This window comes from Epargyreus clarus, unplaced genomic scaffold (genome assembly GCF_041222505.1).
Source record: "Epargyreus clarus isolate Ecla_fem2 unplaced genomic scaffold, WU_Ecla_fem_2.2 ptg000004l, whole genome shotgun sequence".
NCBI lineage: Eukaryota > Metazoa > Arthropoda > Insecta > Lepidoptera > Hesperiidae > Epargyreus > Epargyreus clarus.
In genome coordinates this window covers 13,243,524-13,270,735 of record NW_027332212.1, presented here as the reverse complement: position 1 = coordinate 13,270,735, position 27,212 = coordinate 13,243,524, and the positions used below count along the sequence as shown (strand labels likewise).

General features: G+C 35.1%; 1 protein-coding gene and 1 long non-coding RNA gene across 5 annotated transcripts in view; one reads left to right on the top strand and one right to left on the bottom strand.

Moving 5' to 3' along the window:
- LOC140757601 (retinal guanylyl cyclase 1) overlaps positions 1 to 17,864 on the bottom strand; it is a 62,029-nt gene extending 44,165 nt beyond the window's left edge. For 3 of the 4 annotated variants that reach the window (XM_073093431.1, XM_073093430.1, XM_073093432.1), the window contains exons 1-2: positions 17,778 to 17,864; positions 4,574 to 4,776 (exon numbers count right to left, since the gene is read on the bottom strand). In XM_073093431.1, coding sequence (XP_072949532.1) covers positions 4,574 to 4,776; positions 17,778 to 17,784 — 210 coding nt within the window. In that variant the 5' untranslated portion in view covers positions 17,785 to 17,864. The remainder of the gene's footprint in view (positions 1 to 4,573; positions 4,777 to 17,777) is intronic. The other variant, XM_073093433.1, reaches the window with a different exon arrangement.
- LOC140757202 (uncharacterized) lies at positions 7,122 to 8,242 on the top strand. The gene is made up of 2 exons (XR_012103946.1): positions 7,122 to 7,253; positions 7,345 to 8,242. It is a non-coding gene; the product is annotated as an uncharacterized LOC140757202 (long non-coding RNA).
- Positions 17,865 to 27,212: the final 9,348 nt, after the last annotated feature.

Below are 27,212 nucleotides of genomic sequence, written 5' to 3'. Positions count from 1 at the left end.
CTGAGGGCTAAGCTGGAACGCCTCAGAGAAGTATGTATCCCTTACCACGCCCTTCAAACCAGAACAAAGTAGCGCTTAACGCTGCTGTTATGAGGCAGAAATACTAGGGGCGGTGATGCCGCCGAAGTGGAACCACAATGGGTACCATATTCAGTATATAATATGTCCGAAAACATAATATTACATAATAATTCAAAATGGCGTTACATTATCTTCTTGGAAATTTTATGTTATGAATGAGTAAGAAAAATCGATTATACTTGAGTAGTTTTGAAATTTGTCGTCTCAGTTTGAATGTTCAATTATTCATGGCTCGTATCCTAGGCATTCAATTCTTTTTTTTTAAGTTATGTGCATATTACCAATTAGCATAATTGGATGCAATTTGCATAAACGAACAATGGGAAAATAATGAGTTCATGATAAAGATGATAAAATACATGTAGAACAGGTGCCATTTTGGATGAAAAAGTTATTTGAAAGATGATTCACCACTTCCTCTTACATGGAGTGATTATAGGAATAAGGCATTAGTAACATTTGTGTATATAAAAAATATATTTTCACTTTACTTATTTCATTTTACCGTACTTTAAAACGGTATGATAGCTCCAAAATTGGAAAAAGATATAAAATTGCGTCCGCTTACGTCACTATCTTTGTGATGTGATTGTGATTCGTGTGAATAAGACATACTTATAGGAAAATATATTTGATCTGGAATGTGAAATGAAACGAAAAATAACTATCGAAAGTTATACAGCTCACTGATATGTTTTGGGCAATCATCTCTGAGAAATATACCGTCATTTCAGATGAACCAATAAATTTTCATGAGTATTCGAGTCCATAGCTTCGACCTTCGACGGTAGACAGAGTAGAAATAATATGAATAGACCTTTAAAAATATTTTCCTTTACATTTTATATACTCGTATATTATTCTATTGCCGAGGGTAATGTTTTTCGAGCGTACATATGTTAATGTACGTCTCATTCTTTAGCGTGACCTACAGCTTAAATAGCTATTAATTATTTTAATACGCAGACAATGATTGTTTTTTTATAATATTTTATAATATGGAGTAGCAAATGAGCATGCGGTCCACCTGATGGTAAGTGGCTACTACCACCTATGAACATCTGTAATCAACCCCAGATAGGATTGGATATTCCTACCTCAGGTTGGCCACAGATGCGCCACTACCCCTGAGGAGTAAGCTGGAACACCTCGGAAAAGTATGTTTCCCTTACCTCACCCGAACACAGCAGTGCCTAACACTGCTGTTATGAGGCGGAAATAGGTGTGTTGGCGGTGCCGCCGGAGTCGAACCACAAAGTCCTACCACCTTTTTGTGTATTAAATAATAAGTAATAGGTAGAAAAAGTAGAACACTGATTCTAGTGTTTAAGAAACTCAGCCTCTCATTAGGGGGTTGAGGTTCAAATCCCAGGCACCTCTCATTTGTTAAAGTTAGGCGTGTACTAGAATTTAAATATCATGTGCTTAACCGGTGAAGGAAATTTTGAGGAAACCTGCACGTCTGAAAGTAAAAAAAAACTCAACGGAGTATGAAATCCGCTAATTCGCACTTGGCCAGCGCGGTAGACTATGGAGTAGACCTCTCAATGAAAAGAGACCCTTGCCCAGCAGTGCTATAGTCATAAGTTGACGACGACGTATGGAATCCATTCTTATATCTATTATATACAAACAAACAAACTACACACAAACAAACACACACATGTGCACGAACGTACGCATAAACGCACACCGTTAATTGTTTGCCTATACTAATTGTGTAATCTTGTTTTGGCTTAATCGATAACGTACTGTACATATTGTGAAAATATTATATGTATCGCTGTTGGATTACCTAATAAATAAATGAATATATGCAATCGGAGCGCAATAATTAAAGCCTTGTAATAACATTAATAAAATAATAATCATATTAACAGTCCTTAATTTGTGGTTTGTGGTGACTTCCATAAACAAAGAGGATAAGGACAATTAATTAAATATAACGTATTATTATAATACCATACAAATGTCCAATCAACAATGTTTTCCAAGTAATGCTACTCGTACATTGTTTACCAGTGTTTCTCAAAGTGGGGTACAACAAAGTGGGCGGGTTGTTGCTTATTTGTTTTTATTCGACATTTAATTTGATTGTTATTGTATTTCAAATTCGGATCTTATTTTGCTTTTAATGCTATTTTTGACATCTAAAATATTTGATTTAAATGAAATTTTCTTTTATGTAATAATTAGTGTATTTGATGTAATTTGAACGTATCTATTTCCTATGTAATTTTAACGTTAGCTGTTGTTCTTTTTAACAAACGCATTAGGTTTTTCCTGTAATTTTAGATGTAAGGTGTGAATAAATAAATAAATAAATTAAAATACAGTTGATTAATAGCCATATTCGTACTTATCTAAGCAAAGCAAAGTAAATTTCTTCCTAGAATTAGCTCAGACACTCATTCTTTACGAGGCTCAGGTAGAAACATTGAATGGAGACTCCCAGCATTTCAGTGAAGACTTCCTTCGAGCGAGCTTTTTTTTGCTGAGATATACGAATGTCACAGATAGTTTGGTCCTGATGACGTTTTTTTAGCTAATGGTACATGGTCTTTTAGTTCGAAAGAGTTAGGAATTGTTTGAGCCACTTAGTCCTGTCGTGACCACCACTACGCCTTTCTGCCTTATAACAGCAGTGTTGAGTGCTACTGTATTCTATTTTGAAGGTAATGGTAAGGGCGACATATTTATTCAAAGCATTCCAGCTTAATCCTCACGGGAAGTGGCGCATCTGGCACCGACTGGTAGGAATCTAAACTTATATGGGCTCGATTACTGATGTACATGGGCGGCAGTAGTCACTTACCATCAGGTGGACTGGATGTAAGTTTACTAAGTCTATATTATATCCTACCATTAAAAATAGAAAGTAAATAAATATTGTAGAAAATAGGTAACTTCTGCCACTCAAAGACAGAAAAATTACTGTTAAAAATAAATATTTTGAAAGTAATGGTGTTTTCATCTATCAAATCATTGGTCTGTGCAATGTCCTACCACTGACGGCATTCTTGGCGAGAAATGACAGCGAATAATTACTGTTTCATATCTCGTGAAAGCTCAATAAAAGCTCAGTGGAAAATATTGGACTTTTAGACAGCATCGGAGATGAGGGTGAAGAGTTAGACAATTTATCTCATGAAAGTTTATTTTTCTTAGACAAAACATTGTTCATTTTCACGCTGTTTTCATAAAAAAACGCATGAAATTTAAAGCAAATCTTTTTCAAGCCCGTGGACATCTGTAATGAACCCAGATTGGATTAAATATTCCTACCTGGGGTCGGCCCCAGATGCACCGCTACCCCTGTAGACGAAGCTAGAACGCCTTGGAAAAGTATGTCAACCTTACCACACCCTTCAAACCAGGACACAGCAACGTTTAACACTGTTGTTATGAGGCAGAAATAGATGTGGTGGTGAGGGCGCCGGCGTCGAACCACAGAGGGTTTTACCACCTTTCGTCATTAATATATTAAATAAAAAGATATCGCCTCAACGGGACGCCTGCCAAATGTGAAACATTAATATTGTTTAAAGAATTGATGATTAAATAGACAACACAGGATTTTACACACAGAGAACCAACGAGATATATCCATAATTACCCCACAAACATATAAAGAAGTGGAAAACCACTCATGACACGAAAAAAATAATAAGGAAAGGAATATTAATTTAACTATTTTAGATGTTGATGCTAGATGGACATTAAGATATTTTATAGATATAGTAAAACTGCTTGTTCGCTCTGAATATAGATATGAATCGCGTCGCCATAGCAAATTGTATGACTACACCTGCTCGCAATAACTTCACAGCGGACTAGCAGTTTGGCGCGGACTATACCAAGACTCAAAACAATCTAAGCATAATCTACCGCTACATACACGTCATTCTACCTTAGTAACTGTTAACTGCTGCTATTATCTGATATAAAAGAAGTGGTATGAGACACTTAGACTATTCCATTTCATTTTTCGCAGGTAGCAATCTATTTGTGGTTGACCCTATTAGGACACCAGTACCCTCACCATGAGTTTTTACGTTTCGACAAATATGACTGTTTTGGTATTTTTTTACGTATTTGCCCATACAAATTCCAATCAGCGCCCCTTGCGCGCGGATTGTATCAGAACTATAGTGTCAGTAACGTAACATTAAATGTCTAAATTGACAATATGGCGCTTTATGTTTTGTCTCTCTTTTTTGCGAACATGTGAGGCAGACAAAAAGACTTGATCACTTACTTATGGGATGTTTTTAAAACTCATGGTAAGGGTACAGTCCTATTGGATGTTTATTAGAGATGTCCATGTACTTAACATCAAGTTCTTATATAGAATCTATTACCTGAGTCACCTGGATGACTGTCAGTGGTTAAATTTTATGCCCTAAGTTCATGCTTCTGTTCTAGATGTACGTTAAACTATACAGTCGATAAACCTTGTCGAGGATATCACGGATTTGAAATATTCTCCTACCTGTTCTTCAACATCAGCCACCTCGCGGCCATTCGTGAGGCTGTTTCTCAGTGAGAGGGTGGTTTGTACGATCAGCGCCAGGATGGGGATGAAGGGCAGCAACAGCAGCCTCCACAGCTGGCAGCGGCGGCTCCGACACCAGCGCCGCAGTCTCAACCCACAGCTGAGGGATTTGCTCTCATCTTTCAGCGGATTTGGGGAAGCTGGGAAAAATATTAACTTTTTTAATACAAGACATTCTAGCTTAATCCTCAGGGATAGCGGCGCATCTGTGGCCGGTAAGAATCTAATCTTATGAGGGCCTGAATCAGATTTCTGTGGGCGGCAGTCGTCACTTACCATAAGGTGGACTGCATGTTCGTCAAATAAAATGTATAGAAAATACTTTGTTGTATTAATTATTCCCAATTATAGTGTGACATTTCGCAAATATAAGTTGAGATCCAATGACGGTAATAATTCTTTATAAATCACGTCCAAAAATCGAACGATATTATTATTTAGGTACTGTAATAATTAACGTCCCGACAATAGGAACTGTTATTCTTATGTACACGTGTAAAAATGCATTATAGCTTTTCCAAATATTATGATGGGTCTTTCCTTCATTAGAAGTTCTTCACGGGAAAACCTCAGAGATAAAATTCTTCGGTTTAATAACTTTATTAGGGGAGAAACGGTTATATCGTATCTTGGATTATACGTAGTAATATAGTAATATATCTTCTTCTTTTGAAGACCTAATATAGAAAAATCTGTTCTTTTTGAAGGTGGTATAACCCTTTGTGGTTCAACTCCGGCGGCAACACAACCACACCTATTTCTGTCTAATATTAATAATAAGTGTTAAGCGCTGCTGTATTCTGGTCTGAAGGGTGTGGTAAGCGTTTCTTTTAAGCTTAGTCTTTAGAGATAGCGCCGCATCTGTGGCCGACCTCAGGTAGGAATCTGGGGTTGGTTAGAGATGTCCATTGGCAGCAATAGCGACTTACCATCCTTAAGAAGCATGTTTTGTGAAGATACGAAACAACAGCACTATTTATACGAAGTATCACTTAAAATTATATTTTTTTATTTACATCCAATAGGAAATACGCAGGTGTTACGAATCAATCGGAGGTACAATTAGACCAACTCTCCCCTATAACTATACATTATTCTTGGGTATGGTTTTACGAGTGCAATTTATCATGCATCATTATTCAAACAATTCTATTTATGTATACCTATAGGTTCGATTTTATGTGTGTCTAGTAATAATAATATCTGGTAGAACAAGCTCTGAGTATCAAATGAGTACTACATTTGTAATCAATCTTAGATTTAGCATTGAAATATTATCAGTCGTTAGCGACTTTAAAAATAAAACTGCTGTTATTGCACAGAAATTAGGGCATGTTGTCTCCAAACTTAAAACACATACAGTTCTACCTTCAAAATGATTTAGTTCTTCTTAGAGATACATTTTGGAAAATCCTTTACTTTTAGCCTACTGACGGGGTAAACGAATTTTTTCATTGGAAACTTTCCATTTATAAAAATAATGGTGTAATGTCATGATACCAGAAAATCTATCATTTACAAACATCTGTTACATTTACAAATGGGATTTTTAAGGGTAGTAGATAATCAGCCTTTAGATTTGAATTTTAAAAAAATCGATAAATATGTTTTCGCCTTTTTTTTTCATCTGACATCTGTATAAAAGGAATTTGGAATTCCAATAACTCATTTACCTATACCTAAACACACATATGTGGGTATAGTCACATACAAGGCATCACACTATGTTACAATACAATACAAGTATGCAAACATTATGACCGACATATAAGTAGTTATATCTTCAAATCTGCGGACTCTGATTAAAACAATAAGTTACTGTGTGGCAGTTGTACGATAACTTGTCCCTGTAGACCCGGGACCAGAATAGGGCTACGGTATCCCCTGCTTGTATTTAGAGGCGACTAAAAGGGGCCTCAGGGGTTGCGGCCGGCAAGGCTCGGCGTTTGGAGATCCCGGAGATCTCCACCAAACGCCGAGGACGACCATTGGGGAGGTTTTAGTGTGGTAAAAGTCCCATATAACCCGGCGTCGCTCCCACAGCGTCGGGTACCTTTTGAAGGTTTCCCCCTCGTCAACAAAAAAAAAGTTGTACTATAACTGACTGACTCATCGCTTTACCGACTGACTTCAATATTCAGAACAGGTATACAATACCTACACCGATAGAAATCATATTATCTTCACCTTTGCCAGTTCTGATTGAACATCCAATTTCTCTGTGGCAGTTGTACGATGACTGACTGACTGACTTACTGACTGACTGTGCTCATTATTCAAAACAGGTATATATAATACCTACAAGTACTCCAAGCGACGGTGTTGCATTGGCACAGTTCCAAACATCGAAAACCGTGTTCAGTACACGTGTCGTTTTGACTTCATACGTGTACTTTTACATAAGAAATCAATTATAAAATTGTAAAACATGAACTATAATTTTAACTGTACCGTTAACCTTTAACTAGTGACGTGTAGTCCCAGGCGTCGCGCGTTTTGCAAATTCCTGGAATTGACTACTTCCCCCCGCTCAACGCATCTCTGCGTCTCAGTAGCTTTTGTTTTAGTGCTAAAACCACCGCGGAAGAATGTAGTTGTGTCATCGGTTGTTTAACACGTAAGTAATATTAATTTGAAAATTGGGTGTAGCCTGTGAGGCTACATGTCCCTAGTTGTCATACACTATTTTTTTCGAACAACTTTTTCAGTTTTAGTGGAAAATGGTAGAAAACGCGAGGAAATGTCAACTCCAACCCCCGAGTTCGTTAAAAAGAAAAATATTACGAGTAGACAGTCTATCTTTTGAGGAGGAATTCAATACCCTTATGCTGGCTTCCGACCAATCTGACAATGAAGGTGATATTGACGAGTTCTTGGTTTCCGATCGTGAACTTTTACTGCTTCGTGAAAGTGATCAAGATAAACATCTAGAGGTGAATATTTTAGAAGAGGATAGACACAGTGTGGTGATCCAGATCGAGAAGATGGCCAATGGTAGTATTGTACCGTGTTGTTGACTTGAGCGGCATGAATGCTTATATACTTTATGATATGCATCAGTCCAAGATTAGCGACAGAGGAGATTTCATAAAGTTATTAGCCCGGTCGCTAGTCTTACCCCATATGCAAAGACGTGTTATGTGCAATCAATTACCAAGGGAGTTATGACCAGTGATAGAGCGAATTCTGGGTGAGGATATGGTTGAAGAAGATGTCCAAACTCCTGAACCTGGCCAAGGCAAGCGAAGGGCACGCAGTATTTGTCCAGCTAAACTACCCAGAATGACAGCGTACACGTGTGTCGGATGTTATAATCCCGTATGTTTGCAATGTTCTCGCCCCTTGTGCAAAAATTGTCAATGATTTATGCCAAATTGAGTAGATGTCAGAATTTATATTTTTGGTTTTCAGATGTAGCTTTTATGTTTTATTGTTTTTTTATTGATTAGATTTTAAGTAAAAAGTGTTAAATTTTTCATATTATTTATGGAAGGTGTATTAAAATGCCAACAAAAGGATCTCATGTCAGTTAAGGCTGAAAGATACCAGTAATTGTGATTTGTAGTTTATTTTTATTAATGATAACAAAAACTGATTGAATTCGTTTACATTTGTTTTATTATATTCCAATTATTAAATAACAACCTAATTTTAAATCATCCAAATGCATTGTTATTTTTAATTAAACTTTGAAAGTAGTAGCCTGTGAGACGTCATGTCCCTTATAGTGTTATAAATTTGTCACGTCACTAGTTAAAGGTTAATATGAGTTTTTACGTCTTTACAAAAATGACTGTTTTTGTATTTTTTTACGTATTTCATACATTCCAACCATACAGTTCTAATACAGTCCGCTAGGGGCGCTGATTAGAATTGTATGGGCAAATACGTAAACAAATACAAAAACAGTCATTTTTGTAAAAACGTAAAACCTCATACTAAGGGTATCTACTGATTGTTCTTTGATTGATCAATTGATTTGATTTGACCGCCTGGCAAATTATTAAGTTTACGTTTCCGTGATTTAGGTAGTCCAGAAAGAGAATTATCCCAATCAATCTAATTTTAAAATCTGCAGAATTTTTTGCTGAAACACTGAAACATTAATAATCGGAGAGTCGGTTATATCGTACCACTTTTCGCTTTAACAAGTGAATCGTATAAGTACAATTACCAAACAAATTGTGGAACGATAAACCATATTATATTAATTATAAAAAAAAAAACATCACGACAGCTACAATGCTAAGACAAACCGTCCAAGTTAAAAAAATAACTGAAATCTGAAGGCAAATAATGGAAGCATTGGCGTTTTAGCTTAGGTACCCTTATCACGGGTTTTGTGCTTACGAAACAACACGAATATGTATATGAAGTATACAAAATACTAAAATATACGTATACTAAATACTAAAGTATACTAAAAGTATTTTATTTGCTTGCACAAACAGTTCGCAGTAAATGCAATTTGCAAATAGCGAGATGGTGTGAGACAGCAAGAAGCTACTTCCGTATTGTCATATTAGAATAATTGCTCATTTAATAGTAAATACATGAGTGGTACGATTAAACCGGCGGTACAATTATATCAAATCTCCCTTAAATGGTTGTTCCCTACTGCACCCTGAATTACAAATTATTTATTTAAAAATTGTGGAATTTTTCTCCGCCTCCGCTGTCTGTCCGTCTGTCCGTCTGTCCGTCTGTCACAGATATCTACTTCTTGACCGTAATGTATGGTTTATAGCTTAAGAAACTTAATAAAATAATATTTAGACACTTAAATTTTTCCAACGTTAGCCGGTATAACAACAAATACTACAAATAAAAAAAAGTTGAATATAAAAGGTCCAAATACAAGAAATCAACGTTACCACTAACGCCATCTGTGTTCACATCATCACATCACACATCGGTAGAATACAGAACTTCCAATAGATGGCGTTACTTGCTACATTTATATCGACACCGTGTATTTCGTACGAAATATTTGTAAGAAAGAATAAAATAAATAATTATAAGTTAGGCAATCCATTTTTTTATTTGGATTATTATTATTACAACTCAATAATTATTATAAACTTAGGATTCTAATAAAATTTTCTATGACAATATACTTTATGTGACGTGATGCTATGAGACGTATCTAACAAATACTAAAAATAAAAAATAATGAACATTTGGTGGTATGGATGCCTCCATGTGCGAGTTCGACTTGTATTTGGCGAATTATTAATCTTATGCATAATATGAGGAAAATCGTAATATTATGGTAGTGGATAAGATAATTATTATTCAATCAATGACTCAACTGAAGTATAATGGCGTGGTGGTGCTTGAATAAGATAATTTACACATTGATTTGCCATCGAGTAGGTAATTACTACAATCATGGTAATTGACACCACACTTACACTTGTGGTTGAAGTTTTCATGGCAACCCTTTGTATATGTCCCAGGCACGTGTCTCTTTCTATATATATATATGACAGGTTTATAGTATACTTAAAGAAAGTTTGGAAAATCCAAAAGTGCACGACTCATAATGCTCATTTAATTATGAAATATAAAAAAAAGAAAAAAAAAAACTTAAGTCGTTCAAAATTAATTGCCGAAAAAACAGCTGTAGTAGGAAGAAGGTACTGCACAAGCGCCCCTGGTGGTATAAATGTACATAATATCTATAGATATACAGTCTTGTAGTTTTCGTTTTTTATTAATTGCAATTAAACGACACTGAATTAATAAATCATTCGCATTCAGTGACCTACAATCGTCGATTAGAATTTTTAAAAAAAAAAATTAACTCAAACGATGGATTTTTTCACAAGTTACAGTGTTGTCAGGTTTCACACATGACGGACAGGAAAATTTTTTGACCTATTTTGGTGTTTTTTTCCAATTCTATTGCAGTAAATCAATTTTTAAAAAGTATGGAATTAATCTCCATTAAATTATCTCGACAATAGTATGCAAAATATCTTGATTCCGTGAACTATCAAGGCTATAATAATAAAAATAGCCGCCAAAATGAAGCGAAAAATTTTTTTCGATCGTAAAGCACTCTCTGATGCTTCGCATCATGAGTCGTGCAAAAGGCTTTCTACATTCAGAGCCTTACATTGGGATTCCTTATGACGTGGGTGCCATAGACACACAAAGATAAATACACAAACACCCAGGCCCAGAACAGAAATTCATAATTTAGATGTCTGTCTGACCGGGGACCGACCCTGGAGGTCGCCAGCATACATATATACGCTCGAAAGAGTGTTTGTCTACCGCTGCCATCACTGGACTGTCACCGAGAACGAGATTATTTCGGGCCGACTTTAATACCAAATCAAAATAAAAAATCGAAAATTTTATTTACTTCTCTACAATGTTTTTCCTTATATATAAAGTTATTGGATCCCACCTGATAAGCAATGTTACTTACTTGTGTTAGGTGAGCCCTGCAATTCCAACATTGTACATAGAAAAACATTTGATACAAATATTTAAAGTATTACACAGTGTGTACGTGTGTGTGTGTGTGTGTGTGTGTGCGTGTGTGTGGGTGTGTGGGTGTGTGTTTGTGCCTATTATTTTTTTCCTATGTAATTGAACCTTGTATCAGATTTTCTACTTCCTCGTAAGTAACAGTTTTTAACCAATTAGTAACAAGTTTACTGCATTCATATTTGGTTTTATCATGTATTTTTAGCCTATCATTAATTAAATTGTAAAGGATCACATGACGGACTTGCGGTGGACACACAAGATAAATGTATGTACCGATACATCGGCGCCGTCATCTACTTCTCGGTGACGGTCCGGTGACGGCGGTGGACAAACACCTTAATCGTAGTCATTTCGAACATGTACTGTGACAAATACTTTAATTGCTTCATACTATGTAGCGAATCCAAATCGTCTGCAACATAACATTTGACGTTTATGTAATATAAACGTGTCGGATTTTATTTATGAGGTAATACACATTTATATTCAAGTTTTACGATCAAATCGTAACGTAGCTTTAGATCCTACTGAATAAGACCGCGTAACTGCTAGTCCGCTCTGAAAATAGAAATGAATCGCGTCGCCATAACAAATTGTATGGCTACACCTGCTCGCAACAATTTCGGAGCGGACTAGCAGTTTGGGGCGGACTATAGCATTTCTAATAACCTGCCAGAGACTAAATATATTGTTAAGTATTTGCGCCTATCTTTTTTATAATATAGGAGTAGCAGACGAGCATGCAGTTCACCTGATGGTAAGTGACTACTGCCGCCCATAGACATCTGTAATCAATAGCAGATAGAGTTACATATTCCTACCTGATATCGGCCACAGATGCGCCGCATCCCCTGAGAACTAAGCTTAGTAGTCGTAAACCTTATTATTTTATTATGTAACGGGTACTCACGATATGCGTTTTTTATTGCCGATATTTCGACCCAGTTACATGGATCGTGGTCACGGCGAAACTGAGTGTTGTGTGTCGTGATATGGAACCTAGAAAAGAAAAACGAACTAGACGTAGGGTAGATAGATTAATCTACCACTAGTACTTGTCTACCGTTTCTCCCCTCCACCTCAGTTTTGCCGTGACCACGATCCATGTAACTGGGTCGAAATATCGGCAATAAAAAACGCATATCGTGAGTACCCGTTATATAATAAAATGTCTCAATTCCGCGATAATTTTAGTCTAAAATCGTAAACCTTATTATATTTTGTTCTCCACCATGCTTTGAGGAAGAGATATATTCACTACATAATAACGAATACAGCAAAACAAAATACTGATTAAAACATGAAACTTCATTATTTATTAAAATCCGTTAAGCCGATAGTGCTGTAGGGCGTGCCAAAAAATGAGACACACATCCAAAACATTACCTTCCGCATTCAATAAAAACTGAGCAAAGTATGAAGCAGGTACACGCGTTCAGATTCCCTCATATTGTTAGGTAATCTTTCAGTGCTATGCAATTGCTATATTCCATATTGAATTTTGCACGTGTCTTACATGACCGTCGGAAAATATTGTAAGTCGAAAATTTTACACTTAAAATTGTTTTTCTATTTTTCTCATAAGATCGAGAAACATACAGTTTATGCCGTAGGTACATTTTAAATGTTTCCGTAATTTTAAATTTAATAATGTGATCAAAAATACTTAATCAAAATAAATATTTAGTCTTTACATTATTTTTTTTACAAGTTAGCTAGACTATTAAGTCGGCAACGTATCGTCGTCAACTCATTACTGTCTCTTTCTGTCTCTTCGAGTCCCCCTTATAAAAAAGTGGCTTATGGCATAGTCCACCGCACTAACAAAGCGCAAATTAGTAGACTTATAAAGCAAATTAGTAAAGTTATAAAGTCTACAAACTTTAGAACTTGTTTTAAATATATCAGTCTTTAGGTGTGTCTTGCGTTCCTCACGATGTTTTCTTTATCGGTAAAGCAATTGATAACGAATATCTAATATGCACAATTTTAAAAATCAGAGGTGCGCGCGTACGATTCGTACCTCGGTCCCCCGGATTGCGAGTCCAAATTGCAACCATTGCTGCTAAAAGTAAATCTTTTCGGTCAAAATAATTAGTTAAAATGTGATCCAAAATTTGACATTTGACCTTTCACTCGCTATCTGTAATGTGTGAGCGAGAATCATACAAAAGCCGCCATATTGATTAAATTCCTTTCCGAAACATGTTGTAAACATTCCTCTTTAGTATACCAAACTAATTGGCGACAGATTCACCTGCGTAAGCTATAAATAGCCCGATCCGTTGCAATGTGGTAAGTTGGCACACTTACAACTCTGCAAGGTTTGTATTAGAAAGAATATGGGACGAATCTTGCAGTGGTCGTGACTTTGACAATCTTTATATACAAGCTGTTCTTACGACTTCGTCTGCGTAGATTTAGACTCTAAATCTAGATCTTGATCTCAAAATTTTAGAGTATAGAGTCAATTATATAAAGCAGTGGTAGCCTAATGGTTAAGAAAATCGGCCTCTCGATCGATGGGTCCGAGGTTCAAATCTCAGGCACACACCTCTAATTTTTCAAAATTATGTGCGTATTAGAAATTAATTATCACTTGCTTAAACAGTGAAGGAAAACATCGTGAGCAAACCTGCACACCCGAGAGTTATAAAAAAAAGACAAAATCTCAAAGGTATGTGAAGTCTACCGATACGCCACCGGTAAACTAATACACTCTCATAACGGCATGCAATTTTACAAAAAATAGTTTTGAATTTAAATTGTAATAACTTTTGATGAGTAGATTGATTTGAATGGTATAAAGATTAAATATTAAGTCAACATATGGACTATAAATATATTGTTCATCCGTTGATTCATTTTTTTTTTAAACTTAATTGATGTACAAACACACTAAGCTTACATTAATATATATAGATATAAAGCCACGTATTCACTATGTTTGTGGATTATATGGCTAATGGATTTAATTGATAAAAAAACCTAAATACAACATTTTTATAATTTAAAAGTTCCATACCTAAGGGATAAAAACGGATTACTAAGACTCCGCTATCTATTCGTCTGCCCTTCAGTCATAGGTCTTCAGTCTAGAAACCGTAAGAGATAGACACTCGAAATTTTTACAGAGTGTGTGTATGTATATTATAACAAATACTACATATAACAAAAAAGTTGAAATTAAAAGTACTCTACAACCGTTATAATAGACAGCTAAAATTTTCACTATATCTGCCATAACAACAAAGTTAACAAATATTAAAATTAAAAAATTGTCTAGGCACGGAACCCTCGATGTAAGAGTTTAACTCGTCCTTGGCCAATTACTTTTCTCTAATAGGTTTTCCACTGCCTTTGACAGTAACCAGCCAATATTTCACAAACACGTTTGAAAACTATTTTATATTCATACGTCCGGTAAAGGGTTATGCAAGAGTGGTTCAGCTTTTCATTTCGTCCGGGCAGGCCGCCAAATATCGTTATGAAGCGATTAGAGAACACTTTGGATGATTTATGAGAAAAAGTAGTGTTTGAATAAAAGTATTGGTTTCTGAACTAATTTCGACAGGCAGTATATTGGCTACTTACTTCTGCCTAATAAGAGCAGTTATTGCTGCTGGAAAGTACTACAGAGGTATTTACAATGAAGTTTTATTAAAAATTGCAAATGAACAGGCATCTTGATGGTAAGTGGCTAGTGGCTACTGGCACCAATGGTCATTGATAATCAAACCATCTCGTCAACTCATTATTAGCCCACTGCTGGGCACGGGTCACATCTGAAAGTGAGAGAGGTATAGGCTCAAGTTTATCACGCTAGCCAAAATTTGGCAGACTTCACAAACCTTGGAAAATTTGTCATTTTCCTTTTACGTCAAAATAATTTCTATTTCACAAAAAATCTGATATTTTCTTAAAGAAATAAATTAGCGATAAAATATACAAAGCTTGAAACATATGTAATAATAATATAAAGAAAGCTTCTTTCGACTGTATCGTTAATAACTTCAAAGTAAATTGAGCATTATCCGCTCAAATCCTTTTAGATAAAGTAACATAGATTGGTAACGAGCTGTGTCCTGCAGTTTTACCCGCGCTTAAATCTGTAAATACCATTTTTTTATTTCATAACAAACAAGTAGTACTTACTTTACGACTAGTATTTTACTTAATTTATATTATAACAGAAGTATTAGTAGTATTACTTATAACAACAACAGCCAATGAAAACTCTTTAAAAATAGATCAAGCAATTTCGAAGAATTGTAAGAACAAAGAGATAGCCAAACATAATATTTTTTGTTTGTTATAGGTTCCGCATATTATCATTTCATTCAGTAAAACGATGTTATTTTCACATTACAAACAGACTCATCTATTTTATTTACTTACGAGTACATAGATGACCTAATCCATTCTATTGAGAATAATTCAATTATTTAGATGGAGTAGGGAATCGTTTCCCGGTAGAATAATAAAGATGTTTTCTTTTGAAACACATTCGCAAAAAGAGATGTATGCGTAATTAGGGGGTGGTAAGGCATACTTATCCGAGGTGTTTCAACTTAATTATCTTAAAGAGTAGCAAACACTTCTATGGCCGACCCTAAGGAAGACTCTTATCTGAGGTTACAGATGTCCATGGGCGACAGTAGACTACCATCAGCTGGACTGCATGCTTCTTCATTGCTTAAATATTATAAAAAATATATATATAAATAGCTAAGTACATACCTAAATACGTTCGATTTTACCCTCCACGTTCGGTTATGATACCAGTAATTTATTAAAAATTTAAGTATTATTCATTTAATTTTTTTTAAAGTCCGTGGACCATTTGTACTGAAATGTTGTTTTACATGATGCAATTGGCATCATTTACATTATATAATCCGTATATATTACGCAAATCGCTAACATTTGGTATGTTTCAATATTTTGATCGAGAGGCTGTCTATCATTTTGACTGACTAAATAAAACAAGACCAATCAATTTGTTGGGTGAGGTGAGTTGCAAACGGTGAATTCCTTCTTCTGAGTCATACATTTCCGAGGCGTTCCACTTTTTCCTCAGTAGCAGCGGATCTATGGACGACCTCAGGTAGGGATGTCTAATCCATCTGGGGTTGATTACAAATGGCCATTATTATATGGAGTAAAACATCTAAGTCCCAAAAAGGCTCAAATTCCATAAAAATGTTCTAAATCCAACTTTTTTTAATTTTCATAAAACCTTACTTGTTCGTTTTATTCGGCTGTACTTACAGAGCTCCCTAAATGGTACTTTTTATTAAACTTTTGCAATATCTTAAAAAAGGTAAATTGAGACATTATTTTTCTCCCTAAAACAAAGGTACAACAGACATGTTACTTTGCCACTCGGCCATATGCTTGCATTAGTATTTTGTGTAGAATTTAAATAAATCACGTTTTATTTGAAAAACTCATATAAAAGTAGTTTGTGTTGGTTTTTGCGTACGAATAATACGTGATAATGAATTACAAGGATCTCTATGTTTATAAAACTGTACACAAATGTGTTTATGAAAAATATGGATTAACTTTGAGATTTTTAATATTCTAATGTTTTGCAAATATGTGTATATCACGCATGAAACATTTTAACAAATTGAGAAATAAATAAATAAAGTTAAAAGGTAAAACCTTACACTTTTAATTTGTCTTGAACGTGTAAACAAACGATCATAGAAAATATTTGGAGGAAATAAAATCTTTAAGGCAAATATTTAAAGTTCTTAATCAAATGATGTTTCATATTTTGTGAACATATTGTAAAATTGTAAATGATTCGGAAGATACATTTTTGTTTTCACTTTGCTCTTCGTTGGGAATATGACCCGTGCCCAGCAGTGGGACATCACACGTAGCATCTGATGGTTAGCGAAATAATAAAATTTATCGTACATTTTCTAGGTAGTTTACTTCGACGCTTAATAATTAAATTGTTATTTAACAAATAATTTAGTCAGTCACCTCGAGAAAAGATGTAAAAACTAGAAAATATACTGCAATGCGTTTTGGTTCAGTTGTTTCAGCCTCCACATCTGTATTCACAGAGAAGAAGGCAGTTACAAATAATATCTCATTTATTACGATGGAAACGGTACTTATTTATTCAATAAATTTAATTTAATTTAATTTGTTAAATAAATCATTTTTGATATATAATAAATATTAATTAAAAGTGAGACGATTCTAGTATTGATATACGATCTATAAAATAAAAACTAAGACGAATAGTCATTAATTATTAGATAGTTATATTTCATTATTGACATTTATTATAACAATAAATAATAATTAAAAACACGATGTGAATAAAAAAATATGAACTTGTCCAAGTTTATTAAAAATGCAAATGAAATTTAAATAGAGTAATTAATGATTGCAAATGGCATTAAATTTTAAAGGTGTACAATTATAATTATTATAATCTATATTTTGACGTATGTTTCGGGTTTATATTATATTTTGTTGGCAAATGAAATAAAAACAAATTGAACTGTTTACACGTAACAAATAACAAACATTCGTCGCTTTCGAATATTAGTAAAAAACATTACAATATACATTTTCCAAAAACATCAAAGAAAGTATCTTATCCACTTACCCATCATAACCGAACTGAACTTTCTGTAATATTTCACTTCAAACAATTTTGCCGCGCGTCTGAAAATTTTCAGACAGACAACGTGTGCCGGCGACGGCTGAAAAGCTACTGAACGAATGAAAAGGGTGCTTTCAGATAAGGGAGGTCTATTAGGGGTGGTTTACATCCTTTTTATATTGCCTAATCTGGAAGCTAAGGCAACTTCAGACTGTGTACTAACCGTAGAAGTGGTTGCTATCATGTGGCATAAAATATGTCGTTTGAATGAAGTTTCTTTGTGTTTTCTTAAATCTGAAAAAACTTTATTATGTATATTTCGATGTATCTATATTATATATTACTTAAATAGGATTATAACCCACATGGTTACGAAATCAATTGGACTCGTTATCACTACAAAAAAGCTATCCCACTGCTGGGCAATAATTGTTCTCCGAATGATATGTTTTAGCTACACTGGCCAAGTGCGGATTGGTGATGAGCGATGACAAAAAGCGGTAGAACCCTTTGTGGTTCGACTTCGGCGGCACCACCGCCACACGTATTGCTGTCTTATAACAGCAGTGTTAAGCGCTGCTATGTACTGGTTTGAAGGGTGTGGTAAGGGAGACATGTTTTTCCTACGCGTTCTAGCATACTTGTAGTCCTCAAGGGTAGCGGCGCATCTGTGGCCGACAGGTAGTAATCTAATTGTATCGGGGATTGAATACAAATGTCTATTGGCGATAGTAGTCAGTTACCATCAGGTGGACTGCATGCTCGTCTGCTACTCGTTTTTATAAAAAAAATCAACAAAAAAATTAAATTAATATGCGCATTGCCTTATTCTGTAAAATCTAACATAAATTTGAAACTCGACACATCGCTATCTCGATTGCTCCGAGACTGTAATTAAGACAAGTGTATTCGTAATTCAAAATCAATAAACTCGACGTTCAAGACGTTAATGCCCTTACAGAATACTGTAGACATGTCAGAATTTCTAACATATAACTGCGGCACTATATAAAAAGTCAGTAACACTCGCACATTCGACTTAAATTGTCAATTAAAATCAACATGTCAAAACGTAGGTTACCCGGAGAGCGTATTTTCAACATAATATAGGAGTAGCAGACGAGCATACACTCCACCTGATAGTGAGTGGCTAGTCCCGCCCATGGACAGATAAGATTCGTTTCCTACTTTAGGTCGGCGTATAAGCTAGAATGCCTCCAGAAAGTATGTCTCCACCATACACACCACAAACCAGACCCTACAAACCAGAACACAGCAGCGCTAACCACCGCAGGTATTACGCAGAAATAAGTGTGGCGGTGGTGCCGCTGGGTTACCACAATCCTCTGTGGTACTCCGGCGTCTACCACCCTATCCGTACTTTCCGTAAATTTAATGTTCAAACCGTTCCATATGCGGAAATCACCTCAGGAGTTGTGATGCATCTCTCACTGATCACTGATCAACTTCAGGTAACACCAATGCTATATTTGGAACTGGTTAGAGATACTCGTATTTTAAATTACAGGATTAATGACTTAATCAAAATTGTAATATTTATTTTATACAATTGAATTAATTAAAATTTAATTTATTATTTTTAATTTTCTGTAAGTGTAATTATAATTGTAAATAATTTTTAGTTAACTATTCAAAGTCAGACTGCTTAGAAATAATTTAATTTTATAATTTACTTTTTTAATAAAGTAAGTAATTATATCACGAAAAAAAATGTTCAATTTTTATTTACAAAAATTCCTATGATTGTGTAAATTTCAAGCTTCTTCGCTTAATATAGCTCTTCAATCATATTTATATTCAATCTAAATTAACCAATGACTTTATAACACAATAATGTTCTATCGTCGAAAATATAAATGCGAAAACAAAACAAACTTTCGAGATTGTGAATGAAAATGAAGAACTTAAGAAGTTAATAGACGAACTTTTATGTGTCTTCGAGTTTTGTATCCCGGTTCCTTTCTTTTCTTGGAAATTCTATTACTTAAATCTGGAATATCGATCAGGACCTGAGTACCGGACCGGATATTTTCATATTTTTTATAAATAGGTACCCTATACTTATACTTTCGCAATATTCAATTATTTTGTTGCAAACTGACTTCAATGAATTTATTTTTATAGATTGAAGTAGCAAGCACGATTTCCACCTGATGGCCGCTGCCTCCCGTGAACATCTATAATCAACCCCAGATAAGTTTATAATCCTTCGCCCTATTCGTTGCTTAACTTTGTCATTTAATAAGTGGTTATGATTTTTTTGTTGACGCGGGGGAAACCTTCAAATGGTACCCAATGCCACGTAGCGATATGGGGTTAAGTGGGATTCTTACCGCACTAAAACCCCCGGTGACCGTCCTCGACGCTGCGATGAGGAATCCGAGATCTCCAAAGGAACGTAACCGGAGTCCTCCAAGCGTGTTGCCCCGTGGTTATGATGGTGCCTACCGAGTAGAATTGAGTAGCTCGCGAGTGAGTGATATAAAAGATACATATCTTCACCAAAGAGCTAATAATCCCTCATCAACTCCGACGATCTTGAATTATATCTTTATATCCGCGCCACATGGTTGAGTTCATAGGTTCATACGATTCCGGATATAAAATCTCCTTCAACTCAACAATGTTATATTCGCTCGCGAGTGAGTGATGAGTCAAATGAGCGACTGACTACTCAATCAATGCATTTAACTCAAATCAGACTCACTCGAGTCTGATTTGAGTCAAATGCATTGATTGAGATACATAACAGTTACGGTTACGTATTAAACACAAAATTAAAATCTTTTTTTTGCTAAGAATATGAAAACAGGAATATACAAATAGCGTTGACTGTTAAATTCATATAGATATAATTTCTTGCCAGTTTTGTATTAATTATAAGAATCAAAAATGTTGTCAAAACATTTTGATCTCATTCTCTGTAATACTGATATAAAATGTCGCGTATATCTTTACAGAGCTACTGAGTTGAAGTGAGCTACTGAGCTAATAGAGTGATATATATCACTGAGTTCAAAAGATATATCTATCTCTTTTCACTATAGGGATTCATTTTGCGTACCTCTACTACCGAGTTCTACCTCACAACATAAAAAGGGGGTGTTTATATAGAAAATCACTTTAATATTTACCTTCGCCTATGAACCCTCGCAATACAAGTCCCAGTGTAGATGTGTACACAATCAATGTCCCAATCAAAGCTAGATACACTCATATGTTCAGAAAGCTGTTTCTAAAGTAAATAAGAAAGTAGGTTAGTGAGGTCATTCCCCCGGAGCCGATCCCTTTGTCAAAGGGACAACAATCATCACGATAATTTATCGTCTACTGTGAATTGCACCCTTTGTAATATTGGTGAGCTAAGGGAGACATATTATAGTAGTAGCAAATGTATAGGCCAACGGCGGCACTTACAAATTGTCAGTTACAATATTTTTCTTAAACTACTACTGGATCGGAACGCTACCTCTATTGAGAAGTTCCGGTAAGAAACTCAGTGGGTTTGTCTTTTTTTCTAATAATAATTATTCTCTTTTTTTTACATATAATTAAAAAGCATTAGTAAAAGTAGTGATAGCCGAGTGGTTGAAACTCGGCCTCTCAATTGAGGGATCCAAGATTAAAATCCCAAGCAATTAAAAAAGGTGTGAAGCCGACCGATACGCACTTGGCTAGCGCAATGGACTTTGGTCTAATCCTTCTGGTTCTGAGAGGAGACCCGTACCCAGCAGTGGGACAGTAATGGTTTGATCAGGTGTATTGTACAGTCTACGATGGTAAGTGGAAACACCTGATGGTAAGTGATCACTGCCGCCTATTTACATTTGTAATAAGATAATAAAATATTTGCTACTACAATAAAATACCAGACTACATCTTGAATCTCACAGAAAAAAAATTAAACATGTCGTTAAACAAACACTATGTAAAAAGTGTACTATAGGCTAAGTGATTATTTGACTGATAAAACGGTGTGGTCTGAAGTGTTGCAGCTCCACATGTACCATTAGGTTAAGTGATATTGTATAAAACATTTTTTTAAAGATGTGTGTTATGGAGTTTCTTTCGCCGCTTCTTCTCCATAACGAAACACCTTGTGAAGTTGTGGTAGTTGTATTGACATTCAAATAGTGATATGTAAAGAACCTTTTTTGAATAAAATTGGAGTGTTGAGGTTTGCCACAGATGCGTAGATATCAACCAGAATGCAACCGTTAAACAAATTTATCACGCATTTCTCAGGTAGCCCTTCGATTACTCATCGATATGATTTAATCGACATAGAATGAGGGTATCGTCATTAATATAAGGTACCTTTTACACTATTACCAAAAGCAGAATAATACATGAAATTGCGGAAGTTTTTCATAAGGCGTTAGTAATACATTATAAAACATGTTTAATTTATTCATAGATTAGTAAAGATTACTCACTCCTAACAAGAAAATGTACCCAGTTTTGAGAATTGAAATAGTTGCGTAAAAAAGTTTTGCCATGTCTCCGTGCTAAAATGTCCCTAAAATATTCGTAACTTTTCTCCAAAAATGTTTTTATTTGTCAAGAATTAAAAAAAAGAACTTACTAATAAGCCGTTTGTGGCTTCATTCAATTTCAAGGCGGCGAAGTATCTTTACTAATCTATGAATTTATTTGAAAGAATAAAGATAATTTTATATAGAAAACATAAACTGTAATAATGGAAGTTATAAATACAATAATAATAATTATATTAGCATTTCGTGAATAAAGCGTAATGAACGAAATAATTTATTCGTATAAACAAATACCTACATTGATCTAGTAATTAAAAATATTCAAATTGAATAATTGTATAACATAAATATTTACTTTAATACTAGCTGACCCGGCAAACGTTGTGTTGCCATATAAATAAAAAATGTTAAGGGTGAACAATCCTACAGACCTACTGAATATGCATATAAAATTTGGTGAAAATCAGTAAAGCCGATTCGGAGGAGTACGGTAACTAACATTGTGACACGAGAATTTTATATATAAGATTTATAAAGTGCATAATTTAAGGTACCTACTCCATGCAATAAAAAAAAAACAACACAAAATGACCGCTTTTCTATATGTTTGCCATTCACACAATATAAAGAATGAGTGAGATGGAAATATATGTATGAACATACGTAGCTTTTTTAGGGTTCCTTAGTCAAAGAGTAAAAACGAAACCCTATTGCTAAGTCTGTCCGTCTGTCATAGGTTAGTCTCTTAAACCGTAATAAATTTACTAGAAATTATTACAGAGTATGTGTAACTGTATTCGCTATAACATCAAAATACTAAAAATAAAAAAGTTGTAACATAAATGGTGATTGCCAAACAAGAAATCGCTTTATATTGAACTGGAATAGATTTACAGTTCAAATTTTTACAATGCGTTTACTTCTATAGCTGCTATGATAACAAATAAATACTAAAAATAAAAAAAGCAAATGAAAACATTGTGGCATTTGTTGGGCGTATCTCCAATGAAAGACTTGAATCCAGCTGGTTATTTTAAATTCCAAGACCTCCACAAACATCGTCCTTGACATCTGCCGTTTCCCGCCATAAAACACATTTGTTTTTTTTTAAATCACGAATACAGCGTTACAGCCAGTTAAATATGTGGCCAGCATTATTATTCGAGTAAAGGTTTTAAGCTAATATTAATTTTATTTATTTTTGTAATGTTGAATTAACGCAGTAAGGTTTAATAATAAATGTGATCTTACACACTGAACACTCCGTAAGTGAGTTCGATTCACACTTGACCAATCCTTACTTTCCTTACTAATATATTAATATTATAAATCCGAAAGTAACTCTGTCTGTCTGTCTGTCTGTCTGTCTGTCTGTCTGTCTGTCTGGTTGTCTCTTGTTCACATCCTAACCATTGAACCGATTTTAATGAAATTTTGTACAAAGATAGTCTGAGATCCGAGAAAGGACATAGGGTAGTTTTTATCCCGGAAATCCCGGAACTAGGGATGGCGATCTAAAATCGATTAATCGGAGAATCGATCTTTTGGACCCAAAACATCGATTATTTTAATTGATATTAGTAAGGATTGAATCGTACGTATCGTAATCGTAATCGTTTAATCGTACTATGCATTTGATCAAGTGATGATCTTTAGCAAAGTTGAAGGTACGAATTTTCAGTTTTATGTATATTAGTATGGTATATTATTTTCTTTAGAACGCGGGCGAAGCCGCAGGCAAAAACTAGTTTATTATTATAGTAATAGTAAACGAGCTTGATAATAAGTGGCTCCCGAGATCCCCTTTCGGGCTCCCCAACTACAATAGCATAACGAAGCTACCTATGACGTATGGTTATTAACAACATATGTGAGATCACCTATGATACCGCATAGTTTGACGCTGAACAAACATGGTCACACATTAATGATGATAAGGTAAATACTATCGACCGCTTAGGAATTTATCACGTTAAGGAATTTTCTACAACTATAATTTTATCACTTGCTTAAGCGGTTAAGGATAACATCGTGGGGAAACCTGCATACCTGAGAAATCTTAAAAAAAGATCTCGAAGGTGTGTGAAGTCTGCTAAAAAAGTTTTCAAAGAAAATTCTTACCTACCAATTCGCACTTGGCCAGCGTGGTGGACTATGGCCTAATCCTTCTCATTTTGAGAGGACCTCTGTGTCCAGCAGTGGGACAGTAATGGGTTGATGATGATTCGGTTAGGTTATATTATTTATTTAACATAATACACAATTAATAACTCTAGTTTTCTTGCAATGAGCACGTGTGTTTCTTTATGAATAATACTGACAGCATTGAGCTATGTTCCTGTATTGGTGGGAAATAACCGAACACGCTTGTTCAACAATTTTATCGTCACCTGCCGCTGAATATTAGAGCTATTTTTAGATCTGTTTTATTGGTCGATAGGTAATGCACTAAAATCGAGATTTTTGAATTAACTCTCTTTAGATCTAGGAAATGTCCATGGGCGGCAGTAGGCATTTACATTTCAAGGGCTGCAGACACATTCCCTATTTCTATGTCATCTATATATAAAATGAATGTTTGTCTGTTTGTCTGTCTAGAATCGTAAACTATGCATTTGATCATGTGATGATCTTTGGCAAAGGTTGTGCATGAGCCCACGAAGGTTGGTACGATCAATTTTCGACAGATGGTACCACTGTCATTCCAATGAAGGTACACATTTTCAATTATATGTCATGGTATTTTTTTAAACGTGAACCTTATTTCCAAAATTGTAGGACTAATGTCATATTATGAGCCTTGAGCAGTTGACGAAATCTATTTATATGACAGGAAAAACTGCTCAAGTCTATAAGTATACGAATATATTACGAATACCTGTAATATACCTAGACAGGTTTTGACTAATTGGAAAAGTGAGTAAAAACCAAGTTACGTTTTCAACGTGAATAATACAATTTGAATATATTTAATGATGCAACGATCAAGTGTTACCTATTGGCGCAATGCGTTATATCCATGTAACATTTATGACGTCACATGTATAAATTCCGGTGTGCTTGTGTATTTCTTTTAGATTGCTTCAAAGATTTTGATGTCTTTTGTAGTATGAAAATATTTCGCAGTTTTTCTTAATATTTTTAACTCTGTCTTCTAGATTTTAGTGAAATAGTTTTAAAAGAAGCGTAATCGCTGTATTTTCATAGCGGAGGTATTACCGGCACCGCCTATTCCTGTGTTATTATAGATACATTTCTGAACTTCGGAGAACTTTTAACTCTCCGTGTTTTAGAACATGCATACGGTTAGAGATTTTTGTTTTTCTTTATATAATATAATAGGAGTAGCAGAAGAGCATGCTTCTGATGGTAAGGGTCTACTGGCGCCCATGGTCATCTATCAATAACCTCAGATGATATATAGATAATACCCAATACCCAATAGATAATACCCAAGATCGACCACAGATGCACCGCTACCCCTGAGGACTAACCTGGAATGCCTCGGAAAAGTATGTCTCCCTTACCACACCCTTCAAACCATAACACAGCTGTGCTTAACACTGCTATTATTAGGCAAATATAGTTGTGGTGGTGCTGTCACCGAAGCGGAACTACAGAGGGTTCTACCACCGTTAAACTAGTTAGTAGAGTAGAACTAAAGAGCAAAATAGGTCTTTCCAGGTTAGGTCCATACCAAGAGCGATAATGACCAACAATCGAGAAAAAACTAAAAATACAAAAGTTATTAAGTGCTTCTTACATACATATGCCGACACGTGTCTAGTTATTAAAAAATAGATAAAACTTTAGGCGCTAATAAATACTAATTAAAGCAAATCGAGATGAATCATAAGGTTCCACGACACGGCCCTCGCAGAAAGTATAAACTGACTCATGTTAACGTGACCACCATTTTTGCAATTAAAGTGGGACATCACCTATATCACCATTCAAGTTTTCCTGTATATTATTATATAAATTTGACCAAATTTAATATGTACTCGTATTATCTTATATATAAAATTCTCGTGTCACAATTTTAGTTACCGTACTCCTCCGAAACGGGTTTACTGATTTTCACCAAATTTTATATGCATATTCAGTAGGTCTTAGAATCGGCTACTTTCTATTTTTCATACCCCTAAATGATAAGGGTTGTTTACCCTTAACATTTTTTTATTTATATGGCAAAAACGTTTGCCGGCTCAGCTAGGTTTTTATAAAATTGACGTAGCAAACATTGTACTATACTGGTTCTAGCACTTTTAGAACCTTACCGTAATTAGCCGTCATGTAAACAACTTCAGCATATAAGCGGTGATAGCCTAGTGGTTAAGAAACTCGGCCTCTTGAGCGAGAGTTCTGAGGTTCAAATCCCAGGCACGCAACTCTGATATTTCAAAATTATGTGCGTATTAGAAATAAATTACCACTTGCTAAGGGTGAAGAAAAACATCGTGAGGAAACCTGCATACCTGAGGAATCTAAAGAAAAGTTTTCAAAGGTATATGAAGTCTACCAATTCGCACTTGACCAGCTCGGTGGACTATGGCCTAATCATTTTCATTCTGAAAGGAGACCCGTGCCCGGCAGTGGGGCAGTAAAGAGTTGATGGTGAATTCAAACTTATTGTTATTCTACCTGCAATGGCTACAGACACGTTACAATTCGAAGGCGAAAACGGAACGCCTTGTAAGTATGTGCGACTTACCAGGTGATAACACTCTACTGGGTATAACGACCCGCGTGGCAGAGCGGTCACCATACCGGTCTGACGCGCAGAGGGTCCCGGGTTAGATCCCCGGCCAAACCGATATATAATAATGAATTTAGATTTCTGTTTGTGGGTCTGGGTGTTTGTGTATTTGTCCATGTGTGTGTCCATGGTACCCACGACACAGGGAATCCTAGTGTGGTG